We start from the raw sequence: 19,923 nt of genomic DNA, 5'->3' as shown, positions 1-19,923 counted from the left end.
ACCGAGTTTTGCACACTTCACTTTGCAATAAACAAAAAAATTAAAAATTAAAATGCACTGACCTTATATGGCATCATCTTCTGCTACCATTTGTATCGATTCCCCTCATCTTCATAGAACGGACTTACTGAAATAAAAAAAATCCAAAATTAGTTCAATTTGTTTTTAAATTAATTGAAAATTTTATATACAATTAATAAGTGTAATTTCTCTAAAAAATCAAAAAGTATTGTTGACTTACCCTTTAATCCGGATCCTTGTAGCACGATTGTCTTCTCCATTACCCCCATTGGCACTCACTAATCACTCGAAACTTTAAAATTCGCGCACTACTAAATGTCCACCAAATAATAAGTTATAATTTATTTGGACAAGTGACTCGTACGAGAGATCAGCTAAGACTGACTCGTTATTGTAATAATTTTCTCGTAAACGGCACAAAAACTATTTCGTAACAGTTCCGGTGTAAAAGGCCTTTGTTCGAATACAGGGTGTTTCACATAATTTGTAAGATGCAGTCAATAATACATATTCCGCTACGAACTAGATTACAAAATTTGGAAAATTGGATAAACGTCTCTAGCTTGTTCACCCTTTCAAAAATTACAACGTTTTTAGTTGTTAGTTTGGGTGCGTACATTAGGCGCAATCCTCGTAAAGGTATGTGAAACACCCTGTATTACCAAATTCTACGTCATCATTTTTTCCGTCCTTTACACTTGTTTGCAGAACAAAGGGATTTTTAGTCGTACAAATACACATTTTTTCTAACGTGACGTCACGGAATTTAACCCAATCAAATCTTTCAAATTTCTGAAATTCAACCAATCAGATTCAAATTACGCGATAATGTCTTTGTAAGTCTACGTTATCTTGTGTATGACTTGCTAATAATTCACCAACAATGTTAATACACACCAATTTTTGTGTGAATTATTGTTTTTATAACTTTATAATCGCTGTCAATTTGTTGGGTTTAAGATTGGCGCTTGTGATTTTTCGCTTGTGCCAATTATTTTATATATTTAAATTTAAAAGTACCTTTATTTTTAAATAAGTATTTACAGAATAGGCCCTAATATTTGTTAAAAAAAAACAGTAAAAACGCAACTACACAAAACGTCAATTGCAAATCTCAGCTCCAAACATTATAAAATATTTAGAAACACAAGATTCTAAATTATAAACGTAGACCATCTTGTTGTGCAAAACATTTTTAATGGATGAAAATGTGTTTAATCACTTTGTAATGTATATGACTATGTTTAAAAACTGTAATATTTATACCTTTTTGTTTAGCAGAATTTTAAATTAAATTAAATATAATTAGAGCGCTATACAAAATAAATAACATTATTCAATTAATTTTTAGACGCAATGTTTGAAGCTTTAATTAACGAAATTATTATCCCATTACGCGCCAAATGAAATTCTTTCATGGTATTTAACGAATCGAAATTTGTTCACTACTCTAAAAATTTTGTTTACAATACAAGAATTCGAGAAAAATATTTCACATTTTTATGACATTCAAAAAACTAATTTCAGGTAGAGTGGCTGAAAAATGACGAAACCCTCCGATTAGAAAATCCCCGAAAATACCAAGTAGTCGGAAACGGAACCGCTCTGAAAATAAGAAACATAGCTTTCGCTGATACGGGGGCTTACATGTGCCAAGCCACTAATATAGGTAAAAAAACTGTCATATACAACGAACGACGAAAATAGCATTTCTGTATCGCAGGTGGATTAACGAGAGACATAAGCTCTTTAGTCGTCCAAGAGCAGCCCACACCTAGTAAGTAGAGCGAAAAACCTAATATCTAAGTATGTAAATGATGAAAATTTGATTTCAGCTTCGCCTAACGAAGAGCGGCGGTTTTTTGCCTTCCACGACTGGGGAGTGTCGGTGTATGAGCCATCCACTTGTCGACTCTACCACAGAATTCAATCTACAGACATCATTCCAGGCACTCAGGTAATTTTCCGATGTAGCATTTCATTTAAAATTCTGCCACCTTTTTTACAATCTCATTCCTCTCAATGCTTCGAGTTAAACGAGTTCAACAAGCAAAAATATCCGAGTGATTAAATTAACAAAACAGATGGGTAAGACTCTAAGTACAGTTTTCTCCAGAAAAAAACTGCACCCCTTTCATTTCAATTTAAAACTGTTAAATAAAACATCACTAACGCGATGTTTTTAAAATTAACTGTTGTCGTGTAATCAAAAAAGAGTAATTTATTTTTGAGACAAATTTTAAGCTAGGTATTAATAAATTTAAAAAAAATGACTTTATTGCACTTGGAAGTAGCTTAACTAAAGAATTGTTTTTGAAATTTTACGTATTTGCAGTAGTAAAATTATTACGAATCACGAGAGAAATAAAATGTTTGAAATAACATTTGCAGGTGAAATTTCAATCCGCTCCTAATTTATTCGAAATGGTATTCCTAAATTTTACGTTATAAACTTAAGTAGAAGATCGTCGTCTACTAATTAATTCAGTATTTTGATTCTTCTATTAGAAGATTATTTACCACGCCATCAACTTCGGTTATATATTACAAGAAGTTGGGAAAGCGTTTTGTTAAAGTCATTGTAACTTTTTGCCAGGAATGAAGGCATAAAAAATTACAAGTATTATTAATGAAACGTTCCAGACCCACAATAGCCACAGTTTTTTCTCTATAACTTCTGGACTTAAACATCTGGCAACCCTCTCTGTGATCGCTCTCCTTTAAGTAAAACAGAAGTTATGATAACTTCTTCTAACTCCGAGCGATTTCTTAAACGTCTTCGTATAAATTTTACAAGATTTGTGGTTCCGAAAAGCTACATCAACTTTTGTTTACTTATTTGTTTCGGTGTAACTAACAAAACTCCAAACTATTGATGACACGTTAATTTAGATTAACTTCGTCTATATTTTAAACCGTTTATATCGTTGGTAGCCCTAAAACTTTTCTTATTTCAATTATATAGTTCTAAATGGAAGACAACATTTTAGCGAATCTTACAACAAAAACACAACAACAAAAAAACTTCCAAAAATGCTGAACGATGTTCATAATGAAAAATTTTATTGACTTTTTTGTTTTTTGTACAATTTAGCCTATTATTTCGAAACAATCTTATTACATAGCTTCATTTTTAGCTTTAATAATCTCGTAAATGTGATTCAACATGTAGCCACTGTTCCGAAATCACTTTAAAACAATAAAACACGATTTTACTGTATTAGAAGACGTTCACATGACCATTAATAAAGCTTAGGAGTGATCATCCCTGATATATGACAGCCCCCATCCTATAACTCTAAGAATGATGTATTGAACCATAATTCTTGTTACACTTTTCACCTTTTTACACCAAGCAGAAATAAAACGGATTATGTCGACAAAGGCAAGGATTAGGATCGTCACGAGTACAATTTTGTGTGATTTACTGAACTAATTACATGATTCCTAATCCGACATTAAAAACTCTAAAACATGCCATCTGACGACTCTTTTTCCCCTTGCTAATGCTAAAGCTTTTCCTCAGCAACGTACTATTGAGTTGCCCTTCTTTTTGATCGCCCTGTAAGTATATTTACTGTATGATATAAATAAATAATTACAAAAACGTCTTACTTTTATTTATCTTACATCTTACTCCAACTGGAATTAAATAGTGAAAAAAAGTGGTATTCATTAATTAAAAAATTGGTCAAATGGCGTTTCAATAAATAATTTTTTCTACGATCCTAACAGTAAGTAAGTTTTTACACCCTATTTTTAAAAAAAGAAATGACCACTTTCCGCTCTGGAAGGTAAAACTTATCCTTCCTCACTTGTCAAAATACAGTAAAAATATACCAGGTGAATAAAAAGTATGGAACCAAACGTTCTTTACTTAAACTATTTATTTTTTGAAAAAACTAATTGATGAGTGCTAAAGTACTATAAAAATGTGATGATTTAACAAGAATAAAATTTTAAATATTTCCTTTTATTTTTGAGTTCTACAAAAAAATTATTTTTTTTAAATGGCAACCCACTACAAAATCATTTTTCTCATAAAAGCTATACTCTAAGGATTTCAACTATCTGCTTTATTTTTAATTTTTTAAAAAGAAAATTTTTCACATAAATTGCAATTTTGACAAAAAAAATCGCATAACTCAAAAACAAAACAAAATTTCGTTCTGAAATTACGATCACATTTTTTATATTACTTTAATTTATATTAATTATTATTTTCCGGAGGCAAATGATTAAAAATAAAACCGCTTGGTTCCATACTTTATATTCACCCTGTATGTAACCTCTCAAAAAGGTAAAAATTTTACCTTACGTATAAAAACAAAAATAAAAGCTGCTACATTTAATGGCAAAACTGAGATATCAAGAGAAATTGTTGCTGAAGTTTTTCTTGATGGATCGTAGGAAAAATTATATGTATTACACTAAACTGTCTTTTTTCCCTGGGTGATACTCGTAATTTTTACCTTTCTTTTCTTGTAGTGCAAACAACTAGAAGTATTATTTTCTGTTTTTTAAAAACATGAAAAAGTATAATTATTAATGCCTTCGCCCGGCGCATCCACCAGAATTTAACCGGTTTAGAAAATAAACATTTACAATTTGTTAAACATTATTTATTTTTTTTAATAAATATAAGATGTTGATAAATAACACCGTTTTTTTGTAAATTGAGACTGAGCCAATAAATCTACAAATAAATAAATTTCCGGTGCGAGTAGAAAAAGTCCATTAGTAACCTTTAAATGGTAAAATTTAAAAAAATTGTAAAAGACTTTATTATAAATACTAATCTAGTGCATCACTTAAAATTATTTTCAACCATGCAGCATGTCCCAAAAATAAGTTATGATACAAACTTGTGTTTGTATCATTTCAGCCCGGTGAAAAGTACACGGACCATAGTTGGCAATCGTGTGCTAACTTAACATTTCCAAGTTACATAATTTGTTTTTAAAGACAATTTAGCACCGGTTATAATAAAAACAATTTGAAACTGAAAAATGTTAGAAAAAACTCTGCAAAACATTAACGAAAACATTTTTTAAGAGCATCACTTACCTCATAATCCTTCGGCAGTTACTAAACACTTTTTTCTAAATAAAATATTTTTTTTATAGGAATACGTGTGTGGCGATAAAGGAGTAAAATGCTCCTGGGGACGAGCCATAAACGTTGCCAACCGATATGTCTACGCCAGCCAACCGGAGAGAGACAGAGTAATAATCATTTCAAAAGTACAAATGGTGGTAGTAGATGTTAGTATTTAATCAATTAATTTCAAACAATAATAATTTTCTTTGTGGTAGGTTGTTAGCACTGACAAATATCCCGTAGAACTCTTCCATGTTCCTCATTTAGACCAAGTGTGGATACTTAACTGGAGATCAACGAACAATACCGGAATAAAAACCATTCAGGTGGAATTTCGACATTTTCACATCATAGAAAAATGTATTGTTTAAAATTTTACAGGTGATCAGAGATGCAGGGCAAAAAAGAAAACACCACACAGTGCATCCCGAATCAATCGATGGGCATTTTGATCTAGTAAAAGGACTTTTCATACCGTCTCCAGACCAAGTATTTGGTGCAAAAATGAGTGTTGCTAAATTGATCTTTGTTTATTTCAGGAGCTTTCGCATTATAGCTTCAAATACGGATACGCAACACATACCAATCAAAGAGGTCTTTATAAACTAGATCTCGTTAATTTAAGATATACCAGATCAGTGGATTTAACGCCTTACAACTGCGTTCCAGCTCAAATCCAATTTTCGGCGTTATGTAATATATTTCTTGATGCTTAATCCTTTCCTAACGATATATTTTTTCAGACGGTTTAGTAATAATGCAATGTCTTGAACCCGTCACTAGCAGACCCACCGGTCAATTGATTTTGGATTATCTGACAGATACGGTTATTGGAACAAAACCAAATTTGCCTGGAATCCCATTCATATCTCCCGATTCTAGGAAACTCGTTACACTAGATCGTACAAAGAGCGGAGCCACTCTTATCGTACAAGAGATAACAGGTGAATCGTATTATTTTTAGATAAAATATTGCTGATTCTTGGGATTGCAGAAAACGGTTTAGTTTTTTCCTTTGATGTGAAAACAACGCTGAATATATCCGATGTCACGTTCTATCCTAGTCAAACAACTCACAGTTATGATATTTACGCAAGTGCCCAAGACAAGGAAGATATTCTATTCCTCAATTTGTTAACAGGTTTGTCTAAAGTGGCTGTCTATGACACGGCTTAATTGAATTGATTTCAGGAAAAGTGGAGATTATAACGGGAGTCGGGAAAGCAATTCCCATGAAATTAACCAAATGGAACAATCCCAACAGACCTATCAGCGGATCAGGTAAGATGCAATAAGACTTACCTCCCTAAAATTAAAAGTTAAGTATAAAAGACTTTCTTTTAAACTGTGATTTAAACAATTTGACCTTTCATTTAAAAACCTTACCATTAGAGACCAATTTACAAAAATTGAATCAAATTTTAATTCAGAGTTAAACTAATTACGTTGTCAAAATCACAAAACTGTCTTGTAAAATAATCAAAAATTGCTCGTTAAAAAATCCAAAATTACTGTAAAATAGTTATTTATTCGACGAGTTTGAGTGTAACTCGGACGCATTATTTTACCAAGTGCATTTTTAAACCAACGAGTGGTTTATCATCTACGAGGTAGAATAAAGCGTCCCATTTACACTCAAACGAGTTGAATACAACATTTTATTTTTCGAATTAGACTCAATGAGTCTTAAACTTGCTTTAAATCTGTTAAAAATAACCTGACGTTTTGTATTGAGAAATGCCAAACAGTTGTCAAAACTTCCTTATACGAGAGAAAAACCGTAAATTTTGACAGTTTCTAAGAATAAAAGTTGTTTTTTATGCTTTTTTTTTCAAAAGTAAATTTGTCAACTACAAAGCTGACCAAGTTCATAGATTTGTCAAATCTGTTATCTGCCATGTGGCGTATTTTTTTTACTATATCTCATTTTTTTCGTTCTATTTCCTCCTTTTCCTTCTTCATCTTTTATTTTTAATCATTACATCTTTATTAGTAAATTTTGTAAACCAGTTATAAACAAGTGAAATTCAAAATTTTATTATTTTTCAAGAAAACTCTACAACTAGATGTAGTATTTAGCTAACTTTTATAAAAAGGTACAGAGAATTGAAACAATATTAATATTATACATAATGTACAAAATTCCAATTTATTTTTGTGATTTAACATCAAAAATGTAAGAGTCGTTGCTACTTAATATTTGTTTCGAAAATATTTTTCTTCTTCTCCTTTCTAATTTTTTTGTTTGTTTCCTTCTTTGACTCCTCTTGTTAGTTGTTGGCTACGTTTTTTCCCCGTTTGTTCCCTTTTTTTTCTCATCGTATTTGTACCTTTTATTACCTTTCATTTTCTAACGTGTTTGTGTTCAAATAATTTCCATTCTTTTTTTTAATTCTAGATTTGATATTGCTCAATATTTTTCCAAGAATTTTTAAGGTATACCTTTGTACTCTAATTTTCTTGTAAAATTTTGATTTAGAATTAAACTAATTAAGTTGTTATTTGTGAAACAGCCTTTAAACTATTAAAAACTGCTTGTTAAAGAATACCAAATATCGACTGTATAAAGAATGCATTTTATGCAACACTTGTCTACAACAAAAAGCACTACATGGCAAAACATTTTGTACAAAATCCAAGTTTTTTTTAATCTAAATTTCAAATTTTAATTTGTCAACTGAAAAACTAACCTAAGTCGATAATTGAATAAGTTTGGTATCTGCCATTTAACGTAATTTTTTTTACTTCATCTTTTTTCATAGATTTCTTCTCGTTCTATTTCATCTTTCATTTCTCAACCAGTTATAACATAATTATTCTAAAATATAATGAAGTTTGTCTGTTTTGTAAGAATTTTATTATGTTTAAAAAAACATTTTTTTAATTACTCTAAAACAATGTAGAAAATTCCAATTAATTTTTGGCATTTAACATCAAAATGTAAGATTCCTTGCTACTTTTTTTTAAATATTTGTTTTGCCAATTTTTTTTCAATTTTTTTTTGTTTCCGTTTTTAATTTCTTTTGTTAGTTGTTGTAGGTTCTTTTCTTTTCACGTATTTCAATTTTTTTTAATACGGTATTAACTTTTACTTTGGGGAAATTTTATCCTATGTTCATTTTTCATATTTTTCTTTTCTACTTGTTTTGTTCAATTCCGCTTACTTCTTTTTTAGTACTTGTTTTTTTTTGTTTCTTTCTCTTGTATTTCTTCTCATTGTATTTGTACCTTTTATTATCTTTCATTTTCTAAAGTGGACTCTTATTTTTTTCATTTGTGTACAAATAACTAGCTCTAGAATTTTCCTTTTGTTTTTTAATTGGCGATTTGAAATTTCTCAATATTTTGTCTATAATTTTTTAAGTTTTACCTTTGTACTCTTATTTCCTTGTAGAATTTTTACAGAAACTCAAATTTTTTTTTTTTGTCAATGTCTTTATTTCGCACGTTTTGAGATTTGTTATTTCTAGGTTTGTTTGGGCAATACATGGTGTCTCCCGCTAGTGAGGCGTTATTCGTGATAAACGGCCGGTCGCGAACAGTAAATTGTGAAATCGGTGCAGTGAACCATCCGAGCTCCATCGTCTGGACCACCCTCAAGCTCCATTAGTGGTCCGCCAAACAAATATCAACTCGTTTCGTATTACTTAAAAATTATACTTTTTATACTAATATCAAAACCGCTGCGTGTCAAAACCAACACACGTGGCTTTGGCACGAAGATAGATTAGGAAATAATTGTTAAGAATGTATTGTCAGACCTGTTGTAGCCAAGTCTACGATTATCAATATCGAGATCACTACATCTGTCCAATTTTTGGTGACTCTGATTTTGGAACTGAATATTTTAATAATAATGTTGTTTTAGTAAATGTAGTCTTGTGATAACTTGAATCCCCACTAACAAATCGTCCGTAAAAGATGCCATTTTAAGGATGATCTGTAGTGACACGACCGCCAACTGTATTTCATTCTCTACGCATAGATTACGCACACAATATTTTTTAAACTAGTTTTGAGAGATGTTAATGCAGCCAATGTGGGAATGTAAATACACTTGGATGGGAGTCTCGTGATTGACTTGATTCTTTTCGCTGATCTTGAACCCTTCTTTCGACTACTTTGTTGTAGCTTAACATTTCTGTAGAATTTTCATGTAGAACGTACTCTTGTTTCGGTTTTTGCTAGCTTGCTCTCTATATCTCGCCTTTATATAAGCTTCTAAAAATGTTGTTTATCGTATCACAAATGGGCTTATTGTAATATAGGTATTATGGTACAATATTGTTTATACAGAAATAAACTGACAACATTGAAGTATATTTGATTCCCGATTTTTTCCTGTCACAACAAAACAAAAACCTTTTTACAAAATAATGACAGTGTCATGTGCTGTTACATTTCATGTTTATATTCTTACTTTACTTTTTATTAAATATGAAGTTATGTTTTAGTACAGTTATTATACAGGTAACCCTTTAAAAAAAACAATCCCTGATATTAATAAACACAATTTTTAGAACGCCGGTGTGTACGAAATTAACAGTGACGATATTGCAATGATTTTTTGTAAGATTCAATCTTCCAAAGCCAATTTTACGACTATCAGGACTTTTTCAGATTTGACCGTAGAAAACACGTTCGAATGTAAAGTTCATGTAACTGTTTGCAGTCTAAAATGCATTGAAGGAGACCCATATTCCGAAACAGCAGACCATATGTACGTAATTGGAGGAGATATGGGTATAATAAATGGGAAAGGTGTAAAAAACGCCACACTTATTTACCCAAATTTGGTACACATTAAATCCTTTATTGGTACTCAATCTCTACATAATATTTTCTAGTACTTACGAAACAGAGTTGGAAAATGTTTAATGTCGGTAAATTACCAAACTGAACAAACATCCGAACAAATTATTAAAGAAATATATTTTAACACTAACGAGATTTACAAAAAAGGGGGAGGTACTCAATTGCAGTATTTCAAATTTTGTTTGTAATAATCCTACCTTAAGGTTCTTCATTTGATAAATGTTCGACTTGTGATCTCACGGCTGAAAGTTGTCTCCCTGTCGACTGTGTTATTAAATACTCTTCTAGAAGAAGTTATTTCAATCGCGAGCGCAAAATTTGTCAGTCGGTTCCTGAATGTCCCCCAAATACTATCTATGTCCCCAAAAGTAATATTTGTAGGAAGTTACACGAACCGGTGTGCGAGTCTGATCTTGAAATGATTGAGGATGGTTACATTGAAAGATGCCACAGTATTTCGAATATCGTACAAGGAATATTTTTCTGTGGTTACAAAATTTTGTAAAATTATAATATTTAGGTAAATTACAAATGTTACCATGGGACTATGGATAATGGAACGGGGGAATGTGTTTGTGATGATGGATGGGTTACTGCAACATGCGCCGAAGGGGCGTATCATCCCACGCTAAATCTTTATCATATGTGCAATGTGGAGTTCAATTCTTGGCAAAGGGCTAATAGAGAAAAGTTAGTAATGACGATTTTAGTTTTAGTGGTAAGTAAAATTGAGTGCACAAGATGTAACAAAAATAACCAAAAGAAAAAATCCCACGTTCAGTCGTATCACTAGAAAAAAGTTTAGTTTGTTTTGAAATATTATTCAGAAATTCATGTCGGCTAGAAAGCAAATGCAAGTGAAAATAGTTATTTATACTACAACTAGTTTTGAAAGTCATACTTTTTTTCACGAATTTGCAGTTGATAATCAAGCAAATGAGTGAAAAAAAGTACTTTTAAAACGAGTTGTACACAACATTTTTTTGCATAGTGATACCCCTAGGAACCCCAAACACAGAAAGATATCAATTTGATAAACCAAATCGTAATGTATCGCGAGATCTTTGTAACGAACTCTATAGAAACTATAGAAATAACTTTAGAAATATAACTACAGAAATTGTTTAAAAAAAGTATAACTTTCTATACGATTAATCGTGATGAAAATTCAACTTTCATAATCACTATGCAAAAAAAGTCATTTTTCGCTAACTAACATTTCTGACTCAAAGCATTTCTTCTTAATATTTGAAAACGTAAACAAAACACAATTAATTAAGTTCAATTAATAAATACAAATTTAGCTTAAAAGACAAATTTTATTTTTATCTATTATCATTTTGCTTTAGCTTGGCGCATCCGCGATTTTTATCTATGATCAAATAAACTTAGGGTCGATTCTGAGAAACAAAATTCGAAACTTAGCTTTTTTTCAAAAAAATTGTACTGTTATTTGATCCTACGGTAGGTAAATGAGTACAGTTGCGGCCCTTTAAAACTAAAACATTCACTTTTGGTATCCTATTTGATATTTTAAAAATTTGAAAAGTGTAAAATAGGTTTTCATCAAGGATGACAATGTCAATTTTCAATTTTTCGGATTCTGATGGTGCTGCAATAAAATATTAGTTATTTCTGTCTTCAAAGTTGAAGTTCATTGTTCAAAGTTTTCTACACTACGCCACTGACTCGTAATTATTTAATGACATTTTAGAAACTTTAGTTTCAGGCCATTTACAATGACAAAATTTTGAATTTATCAAAGTGTCTTAGTTTCCAACGGCCGCGACTGAACAAGAAATCTTATAAAAAGCTATTAAAAAATGTGTTTTTTTTTTCCTTTTTTTAAATCTTTGTACAAAGATATTAATAAATTGAAGCAATATCAGAACCTAAAGTGTTACCAATAAAATAATAAAAATTTAAAAAATACATGTAGTAACTGTATCAAATTTTGTTACATTAGATTAAAACTGCAAAAAAACAATTTTTTGAATCCAATTTTCGTAAAATTGAAATCAGTAGAGATAGAACACGAGTTAAATTCTCATCATTCCAATAGCCCCACTTTCAAAACACGTTTTTTCCAGATTTTGGCTATTGCCCTCGCCGCTAAAATGTTACTAGCGGTATGTCTTTTGAACTGGTGCTGCCACTTTATCAGATCTAAAAGTAAAAGTTACCTCAATGATGAGTTCTGTGGATCTGAACAATGCCACTACAGTTATTGCGGAGACGAAGAATGTCTTGTCGAAGTTCCAAACGATAAATCTTCAAGAACGATAAGAGTGTCTTTTTCAAATATCAGCTCGGCTGAAGACACAGATGCCACTGCGGATGACGACAAAACTCACTCAGAAAATACGAGTCATGCAACTATCAATCTTTGTCGCTGCGCGAGATAGAAAAATGACAAATAAAACATTATTATTGTCTTTATTTTTTGTATTAATAACCAAACCACCAAATAACAATTAAGTAACACTTAAAAATAATAGTTATGCTAGGGTATCAAGGGCATGAACGAGTTTCACTGATTGTCCTCTCTTGATAACATGTGGAATAGTTTTCGGTACCATACTAGAAAAAAAATTATTATTTATCAAAATAAATAGTCAAAATCTTACGTAATGCAGTCGATAATTGGACAAACAGATAGGCACAAAGTGCAACCAGTACAATCATCGGTCACTGTTGGAATATGTGTGTTTGGATCAAAATTAATAGCTTGATAACCAGAATCGTTACAAGTCATGTAACATTTGCCACAGTTGATACACATATCCTGAAATTTTTTCAACTTGATTATCACCAATAATAAATAAGGCTCGGATTATATGCACGAAAAATCCATAAAATATGAGCATATATATGCAAGGATTTTCACTAAAATATGCACAAAATATTAAGAAATATGCTCGAATATATGCCAAATATGCATCGATATGCAAAACTTTTAACAATAAAAAATCAAAGTTGGAATAAATTTTTATCCTCGAGTACACTAAAGTTTGTATTTTCATCATCTTGAACTGCACACGATGAACGAAAGAGAATAAATAAATTGGTTTTGCCTCAGACAAGCCATTTTAATAACCTAGTAATTAAGCCATTCTAAGAAATCTGTACTTTTCAGATCACATGTTACCGTCAAAATAAAGTTACTATTACATCACTTTAAACAATTTTGCTAAAATTCATTGCAGGCAACTACTTACCACATAGAAGGATTTATTTGTTTTATTTATTTGTGAATAAAAAGTATGGAACCAAACATTTTTTGCTTAAACTATTTATTTTTTAAAAACTAATTGATGAATTAAAAGCTTTATCAAGAATAAAATTTTTCGAATTTTTTGTTTTTGTTTTTGAGTTCTACAAATATTTTATTATTTTTTAAATGGCAACCCAATAAAAAAAATATTTTGTATACTCTCCCAAAAACAACTGCGTTAGAGACTATCTACTTTTATCTTTATCTACTTTTTTAATTAAAAAAAATTACATAAATTTCAATTTTGACAAAAAAAATCGTATAACTCAAAGCAAAACAAAATTTCGTTTTGGAAATACGATTAGATTTTTTATATTACTCTATGTTATATTAATTATTATTTTTCAGAGGCAAATAATTAAAAAAAAACGTTTGGTTCTAAACTTCATATCCACCCTGTATAAAATGAATTTAAAAAGGAAACACTCAGCAGGATATTAATTCTTTGAGTCCGGCTTACGAATTACTGGTTGTTTTCTCTTTAACATATTTTGTAATCGGATCATTTTTCTTAAACTGGCCAATTTGAACTGAAATTTTTAATCGGAAATTTGTGGTTTATATAATATGCTCAAATATGCATTATTTCCTGAAATATGCACAAAGTTGCCAAAATATGCAAAATATGCATTTTTTAATTGGCTTATTTTAATCAAAAAACATTAGATATGCATAGAAAACTTACAATTTTGTTGATATACCTCTTAATAACAAATATGCATTTTGCATATAATCCGTGCCTTAATAATAACAAATGCCACACTTACATCATCAATCAACGCTACGACTTGTTTCGTATTATCTAACTTTTTGTACGCCCCAATTCTCGGTAAAGCTCGTCCTATCATTTCATTAATTTTTGGTACTTTTGATGGTACCTGTACACCATTTGTTGGGTACCCATTCTCGCGTCCATTGTGGTGCAAAATAGTTTCTCGCTTCAAATTCTTCAATTTTTCTTCTCGTTGCTTAAGGTATGGCCCGAAATGGGGCAAAGCCTGAAATTGAAACGTTGTTAAAATTCGACTCATGACAAAACGCCTGATCTCACTTTACTATCTTCGTTGCGTATAGAAATAACTGGTTTTCCTTTTTGATGTTTAAACGTCGGCGGACTTTGTCCATCCCACCTCGGCAACCGCCCATCCAGATATAACAATGCTTTCAATCCAGTGCAATAATCATCAATCAATGTAAAATCCTGGTTTTGTATGGCACTACAAACTTGCACTACCGAGGCTCCAGCTTGTAGATACTGCCAGGCAACATCTGCCGAATCAATCCCGCCAATCCCCATAATAGAGAATCCCGATAAAGCGTTTGCGACCGCAGAAACCGCTCGTAATCCCATAGGTCTTGTCGCATTCCCACTAACACCTCCATAAGTGGTGCGTTTATCTAAACCGACTGCTGGCCATGGCGTACCGTTTGCGCTTAATCCCATTAATCCCGAAACTGTATTGATAGCGGCTACACCATCGGCGCCTCCTTCGTACGCTGCTGTGGCAATATCGACAATGTTGGTGATGTTGGGGGTTAATTTAATAAAGAATGGGATTTTAACCGTGGCTTTGACCCACTCGGAAATGCCTTTAACCAATTCAGGTTTCTGCAATAATTTCAATTTAACACAAACATTTTTATTTGAAGTGAATAATCACTTGGCCACAAGCTAGACCCATTCCTGATTCACCCATGCCGTGAGGACAACTCAAGTTTAACTCGAGGGCATCAGCGCCTGCGTCTTGGGCCATTTTAGAAAGTGTTTTCCAATCTTGCTCATTGTAAGAGCACATAATGCTTGCAATTATTATCTAAAAATATAGGTGTACTGTTATAATCATGTTTAGTTTATAAACAAATAAATAAGCCCCAAATAAAGAACAGGACACTTTTATCTATATCTTCTGTTTCTAAATAAGTAATATTTAATTAATTTAATTCATGCAAAACCAATAAAACACGACACAATTACTACATACTACGTTTTATAATGTCCCTATTTGTTTTTTCTCAATAGAAAAAATTCTGAAATTATTTCATAGTCATCTAACAGGTAATACATGTTACTGTATATTGTAATTGTGATATTCTCACACAGAAAAGGGTTATTAAAATTGGCCATTTTTTTTAAATCCTGCTATTATGTAATAACAAATTACTATAATATATTTTAGACCAAAGTTAGTATACATTACCTACGTGGTCTTAATTATTTTAACTTTGTTGTTACAGTTTTAAATTTTAAAGAAGAAGAAGAATTTTGGACATCAAATTTGTGTCACTTCAAAAAATGTCAATGTAAGCCACGCTTTATTGACATTTAAAACTAAAATTTGAAAGTTATTGAAATTTATTTTTGAGGTCGATTTTCCGAAACAATAGCAATATGTGTTTTTTATATAAGTTCAATAAATTATTTTGATTTGTTGTCATTTCTTTTTTCTTTAGCTATCAGGATAAAAATTACAAAAAATGGGGTTAGTTGCCTAAGGCCCGTTTTACATTTTTTTATATCAGTCTAAAGACAATTCGTCCAAAATTCCGTGTCCGCCAGTGGATAATGAAGCACATTTCAAAAAATATTTCTATTCAATACAGGTGTCCCAAAATAAGATACACAACTAAGTTCTGTTTTTTTTTAAATAAAATCCCCCTATTTTTGTTACATTTTTGATATCACCACTAAATTGTCAATATAACGCACCTAGTTTCTTTGAATTATTTACAATAATTTTTGACTTATGTCAATTTATGTATTAAAGTAGCGTCGTGCATAGAAGACCCACAGAAAAATTCATAACTTTCGAACCATTAAAGATAACTTAACTAACTAATAAATTACAAATAGCAATAACTCGACTTTTTTAAATACAACACCCTAAATTTTATTGCATCGTGGCGTACCATTTTTTATGAGCTTTTTGCCAATTTAGAGAAAAAATCAACATTTTCTTATTTTGCAAAAATCTCACAAATTTTACAAAGTAGATCGCATAAACTCTATATTGGTAAAAAGCTCATAAAAAATGCTACAAATCGATGCAATACAATATAGGGTGTTGTACTTAAAAAAGTCAAGTTATTGCCATTTTAAATTAGTCATTGTTCTGAAGTTATTAATTTTTCTATGGGTCTATGCACGACGCTATTTTGACACATGAATTGACATAAGTCAAAAACTATTGCAGATAAGTCTAAGAAACAAGATGCGTTATATCAACAATTTAGTGACAAATTCAAAAACATAACAAAAATTAGAGGTTTTTAGTTTATAAAACAAAACTTAGTTGTGTAGGTATCTTATTTTGGAATATCCTGTATTAAATAAACATTTTTTTTGAAATATTAATTATCAAACCTGCCAGTACGTAGTTGCTTTTTTCACCATTAAGTACAGTTGGAGACAAAATACTTTGGTCGTCACTTTTCTGACACTTTAATGTAATTCAAGCTTAAATGAATGACAATTTCAAATTAATGACAGCTATTATATCTTTCTATCAAAAACATGTACAACTTGTCAACTATGATTGACAGTAGATAAAAATAAGGTTAACAGTCCTAAAGCATGCTTTACAATTTAATGTCACTTATATGACATTGACGACCAAAGTATTTTGTCTCCAACTGTACATAAAAAACTTAACATTCAAAAAAACATACAAGGTGTGCAAATATTTTAAGAAATGACATTGGAGATTAAAAATAACTCAGACCAACGCAATTTGCCTTTATTATAAGCAAACTATAATTAAAAAAAAAATCGGTTGTTGTAAATAATATAAAATATAAATTAAATCACCTAAAATTTTAATGTTTCTTATAAAATTTATAATAAAGCCAAAAAGTAATTATAATTGGTAATAAAACTGCCTACCTTGGTCGGAAAATCTGCTTTCAGTTCTTGGATGCCTTTCAACCAATAAGCTGCACACTTTTCTGATATCAATTCTATATTCAGGAAGGAACCTTGCTGAGGCCCATAATTATGGCCCGCAGTGGTACCTCTAACAATTCTTGGTGAAACATTAGTGACTAAATCTTTGTCCAAAGCAAAGGTTTTAGTGACTGTGTAAGCCCACCCTTGTTCAAAGGCTCTCCTTATCATGGCTGTAGTTGTAGCTGGTGGTGCTGAAGCAAGTCCAAATGGATTTTCAAACTTAAGTCCACACATTTCAACTGATATATCAACATTGTCAATTTCAGTGTAAAATAACGGAAGTTTTGGTGTTGTTGTCAAAGGTAAACCTTCTAAGAAACAGTGCATATACCAAGCTGCTGTTTTTCCGTCATTGACTGCTTCCACTGTAGTTTCTGCAACACCTGCTAAGTCTCCTCCCACCCAAACAGAAGCATGCGAGCTTTGCATTGTATTAAGATCAACACTCGGTAAGTTTTGATCGGTGAATTTCAAAGGTTTTAAAGCTTCAACAACTGAAAAAAATCATTATTACAAGTCCCAAAATTTTGAAACAAACCATCTGGATCTTCTAATCCTGAGCCAAAAGCAGAAATCAGGTAATTTGCTTTAACTGTAGTCAACTGTTCACTGTCTTGCACCCATTTACCATTTTTGTCCTGTTCTGTTCTACTAAACGTCACAGATACGATTTTACCCTCTTTAACATTGACTTTATGAGGTGACAAGAAACCAACTAACTCACATTTTTCTTCAACGGCTAAACTTACCTTCAATTCATTATTTTAGAAAAAAAAAACATAAAGAAACATTTTAGTTACCTCCTCTGGAACAGCTCGAATATTAGTAAATCCTCTTCGAAAAACGACAAACACTTTTTTAGCCCCACATCTCAAAGCAGAAGTTGCACAATCAAAAGCAGTATCTCCTGCTCCCAAAACAATGACAGTTCCTTTTAGACTTGGTAGAGTAGCTTTACAAAGGCAAACTCCGGGTTTGCTAGCTTTTGCTACTTTTGGTAGAAAATCTTTGGATGTGTAGAAACCCATCTCGGGGGTTAGATCTTTAAAAAGTGGGTTCAGTTTAGGCTGTGGTAAACCTATACCAACAAAAACTGCCTTAGTGTCTTTTAAGAGCTTTTCCAAAGTTATATCTTGTTTTGAAAGACTTCGACCAGTTTCTATTTTTACGCCCAAATCTTTTACCAGTTGGATTTCAAAATTAACCACGGAGATAGGCAAACGATATTGCGGAATTTCAGAAGTACTAAAAAGTAAAAATAAATAAATATTGATAAAAATGCATATGTAATAAGAATAAGTTGATTAAAAAGGCCAACAGAGTATTTATATTCATTCAAATATTTCTTTTTGTAGGTGAAAAAAACAAATACTGTTTAAGAGACAATAGATTGAAAATTAGTAAAATTTTAGTTTAGATTGTTTAGATAAGTTTAGATTGTACAATTCCATATTGAGTAAAATTCAGCCAAATATTTTTACGTACAAATAAAGCAATAAATAATCTTAGATTTTATCAACAATATTACTTAATAGCTTATTGATAAAAACCTTAATCCCCCTACGAAATCTTGTTTTTCGTAGATAGTGATATTATCATATCCCAGTCGTCCCAAAAATGTTGCACACGACAAGGAGGCCGGTCCAGCCCCCAGTAGAACAATTTTCGCTGTCGAATTTTTGGGTGTCGGTGTTTGAGGATCCCTAATTTGCTTAACACCCATTTTGCTAAAAACTTCTGTAGCAAATTGTTGCAAACCCCCGATATTTATGGATCCTTCTTCAGATGCATGTAAATTACATCCTCCCACACAGAGGTCACTAGTGGGACAGACCATGCCGCAGGTGATTCCCAGAGGATTATCCGAAAATATCGCCTTAGCAGCTCCATAATAATTCTATCAGAAAAAATTATGACGAAATTTGTTTGAAGTGGAATTGTTGCTTACTTTATTGGCAATGCTTGTGATAAAAGATTTGATGTCGAGTTGTGTTGGGCAAGATTTTTGACATGGAGCATCGGCACATTTTAAACATCTTGCAGCTTCTTTCAAGGCACCTCTTTCGCTGAGTGTTGTTGGTTTAATATCAAAGAAGTCGTTTTCAAGGTCTGGACAAGTCTGGTTTATATTTAGAAAAATATTTTTTTTTATTACAAGACCTACCTGACACTTTCGGTCTGCGTTTCGTTTCCAGTGTTTTTTATTTATTTTAGTTGCAGCAGATGGCATAAAATTTGATTGGGAACGCACGCGGGGATTTAAAGCGAGGATATTCTGTGACAATAAAATTTTTGATTGTATACCTAGTTAAAAAAATTACTACTTACTTCAATATCGGGTAAATCGACACTAGATTTTGCCATGGTGAAACGCACTGGCTGTCGACCACGACAAATCTAAACTATGATAAATGTTAAGATTGACATTTATTACTTCCTTATCTTCAATCACGTGATTATTAGAGGTCAGATCCACATCATTTATTTTTATTTGTCTAGTTGAGATGACGGAGTTCGCTCATGTTTATTTATTGAGTACTTTAGCCAAAAAATTTGATCAAAGATAATTGTTGCGTACACTTTTGAATCTCTGTGTGGTGATTTCTGTAACAAAAACAAAACTATTTCTAATTTCTCTATTTCTATTTTAGAATTTTACATGTTAATTCTATGTACCTACTTATCTATTAACAAAATATTTTTAGCAATAAAATCTTGTTTTGATTTTGAATTTTTGTCTATAAATTAATCTTCTTACAGTAAGTTCTGA

The 19,923-nt window shown here is 31.3% G+C and overlaps 3 protein-coding genes across 5 annotated transcripts in view; 2 read left to right on the top strand and 1 right to left on the bottom strand.

Moving 5' to 3' along the window:
• Window positions 1-9,437, top strand: part of LOC123016317 (follistatin-related protein 5-like) — a 136,081-nt gene extending 126,644 nt beyond the window's left edge. For both annotated transcript variants that reach the window (XM_044416643.1, XM_044416651.1), the window contains 11 exons: window positions 1,549-1,690; window positions 1,745-1,798; window positions 1,857-1,978; window positions 5,148-5,285; window positions 5,337-5,447; window positions 5,503-5,610; window positions 5,661-5,814; window positions 5,865-6,065; window positions 6,116-6,262; window positions 6,313-6,402; window positions 8,592-9,437. In XM_044416643.1, the coding sequence (XP_044272578.1) occupies window positions 1,549-1,690; window positions 1,745-1,798; window positions 1,857-1,978; window positions 5,148-5,285; window positions 5,337-5,447; window positions 5,503-5,610; window positions 5,661-5,814; window positions 5,865-6,065; window positions 6,116-6,262; window positions 6,313-6,402; window positions 8,592-8,731 (1,407 nt within the window). In that variant the 3' untranslated portion in view covers window positions 8,732-9,437. The remainder of the gene's footprint in view (window positions 1-1,548; window positions 1,691-1,744; window positions 1,799-1,856; window positions 1,979-5,147; window positions 5,286-5,336; window positions 5,448-5,502; window positions 5,611-5,660; window positions 5,815-5,864; window positions 6,066-6,115; window positions 6,263-6,312; window positions 6,403-8,591) is intronic.
• Window positions 9,438-9,473: 36 nt separating this feature from the next.
• On the top strand, window positions 9,474-12,365 carry LOC123005699. Its single transcript, XM_044399579.1, has 7 exons — window positions 9,474-9,591; window positions 9,642-9,690; window positions 9,742-9,917; window positions 9,969-10,089; window positions 10,140-10,402; window positions 10,457-10,654; window positions 12,027-12,365. Exons 1-7 carry the CDS (start codon window positions 9,526-9,528, stop codon window positions 12,339-12,341), a joined length of 1,188 nt encoding a protein of 395 aa, XP_044255514.1. The 5' UTR covers window positions 9,474-9,525; the 3' UTR covers window positions 12,342-12,365.
• Window positions 12,356-19,598, bottom strand: LOC123005691 (dihydropyrimidine dehydrogenase [NADP(+)]). 2 transcript variants are annotated; one of them, XM_044399555.1, is made up of 12 exons: window positions 19,482-19,598; window positions 19,318-19,428; window positions 19,102-19,272; window positions 18,704-19,050; window positions 17,954-18,398; window positions 17,692-17,902; window positions 17,091-17,647; window positions 14,872-15,024; window positions 14,262-14,819; window positions 13,978-14,208; window positions 12,564-12,721; window positions 12,356-12,516 (listed from the first exon to the last, which is right to left on the bottom strand). In XM_044399555.1, the coding sequence occupies exons 1-12, from the start codon at window positions 19,515-19,517 to the stop codon at window positions 12,435-12,437; spliced, it is 3,060 nt and encodes a 1,019-aa protein (XP_044255490.1). In that variant the 5' UTR covers window positions 19,518-19,598; the 3' UTR covers window positions 12,356-12,434. The 2 variants fall into 2 exon arrangements, with proteins under 2 accessions (XP_044255490.1, XP_044255499.1); XM_044399564.1 differs by lacking the exon at window positions 19,482-19,598 and having other exon boundaries at window positions 19,102-19,262; window positions 19,318-19,427.
• Window positions 19,599-19,923: the final 325 nt, after the last annotated feature.

This window comes from Tribolium madens, unplaced genomic scaffold, assembly GCF_015345945.1.
Source record: "Tribolium madens isolate multiple individuals breed KSU strain unplaced genomic scaffold, Tmad_KSU_1.1 Scaffold_11;HRSCAF=98;Tcas5.2_LG3b, whole genome shotgun sequence".
NCBI classification, from domain to species: Eukaryota; Metazoa; Arthropoda; class Insecta; order Coleoptera; family Tenebrionidae; genus Tribolium; species Tribolium madens.
Note: the sequence above shows the minus strand (reverse complement) of the source record. Positions and strands in the feature narration are given on the sequence as shown.

Excerpts from the sequence above, each read along its gene's own strand:
- LOC123005699 (XM_044399579.1), top strand. The coding sequence starts at position 9,526 with ATGTTTATATTCTTACTTTACTTTTTATTAAATATGAAGTTATGTTTT. Across the intron at positions 10,090-10,139 it reads GATTTACAAAAAAGGGGGAG|GTTCTTCATTTGATAAATGT; the intron begins GTACTCAATTGC and ends TCCTACCTTAAG. Across the intron at positions 10,655-12,026 it reads TGACGATTTTAGTTTTAGTG|ATTTTGGCTATTGCCCTCGC; the intron begins GTAAGTAAAATT and ends CGTTTTTTCCAG.
- LOC123005691 (XM_044399555.1), bottom strand. The coding sequence starts at position 19,517 with ATGGCAAAATCTAGTGTCGATTTACCCGATATTGAA. Across the intron at positions 18,399-18,703 it reads GATTTCGTAGGGGGATTAAG|TACTTCTGAAATTCCGCAAT; the intron begins GTTTTTATCAAT and ends TTTACTTTTTAG. Across the intron at positions 15,025-17,090 it reads AAGCAGATTTTCCGACCAAG|ATAATAATTGCAAGCATTAT; the intron begins GTAGGCAGTTTT and ends CTATATTTTTAG.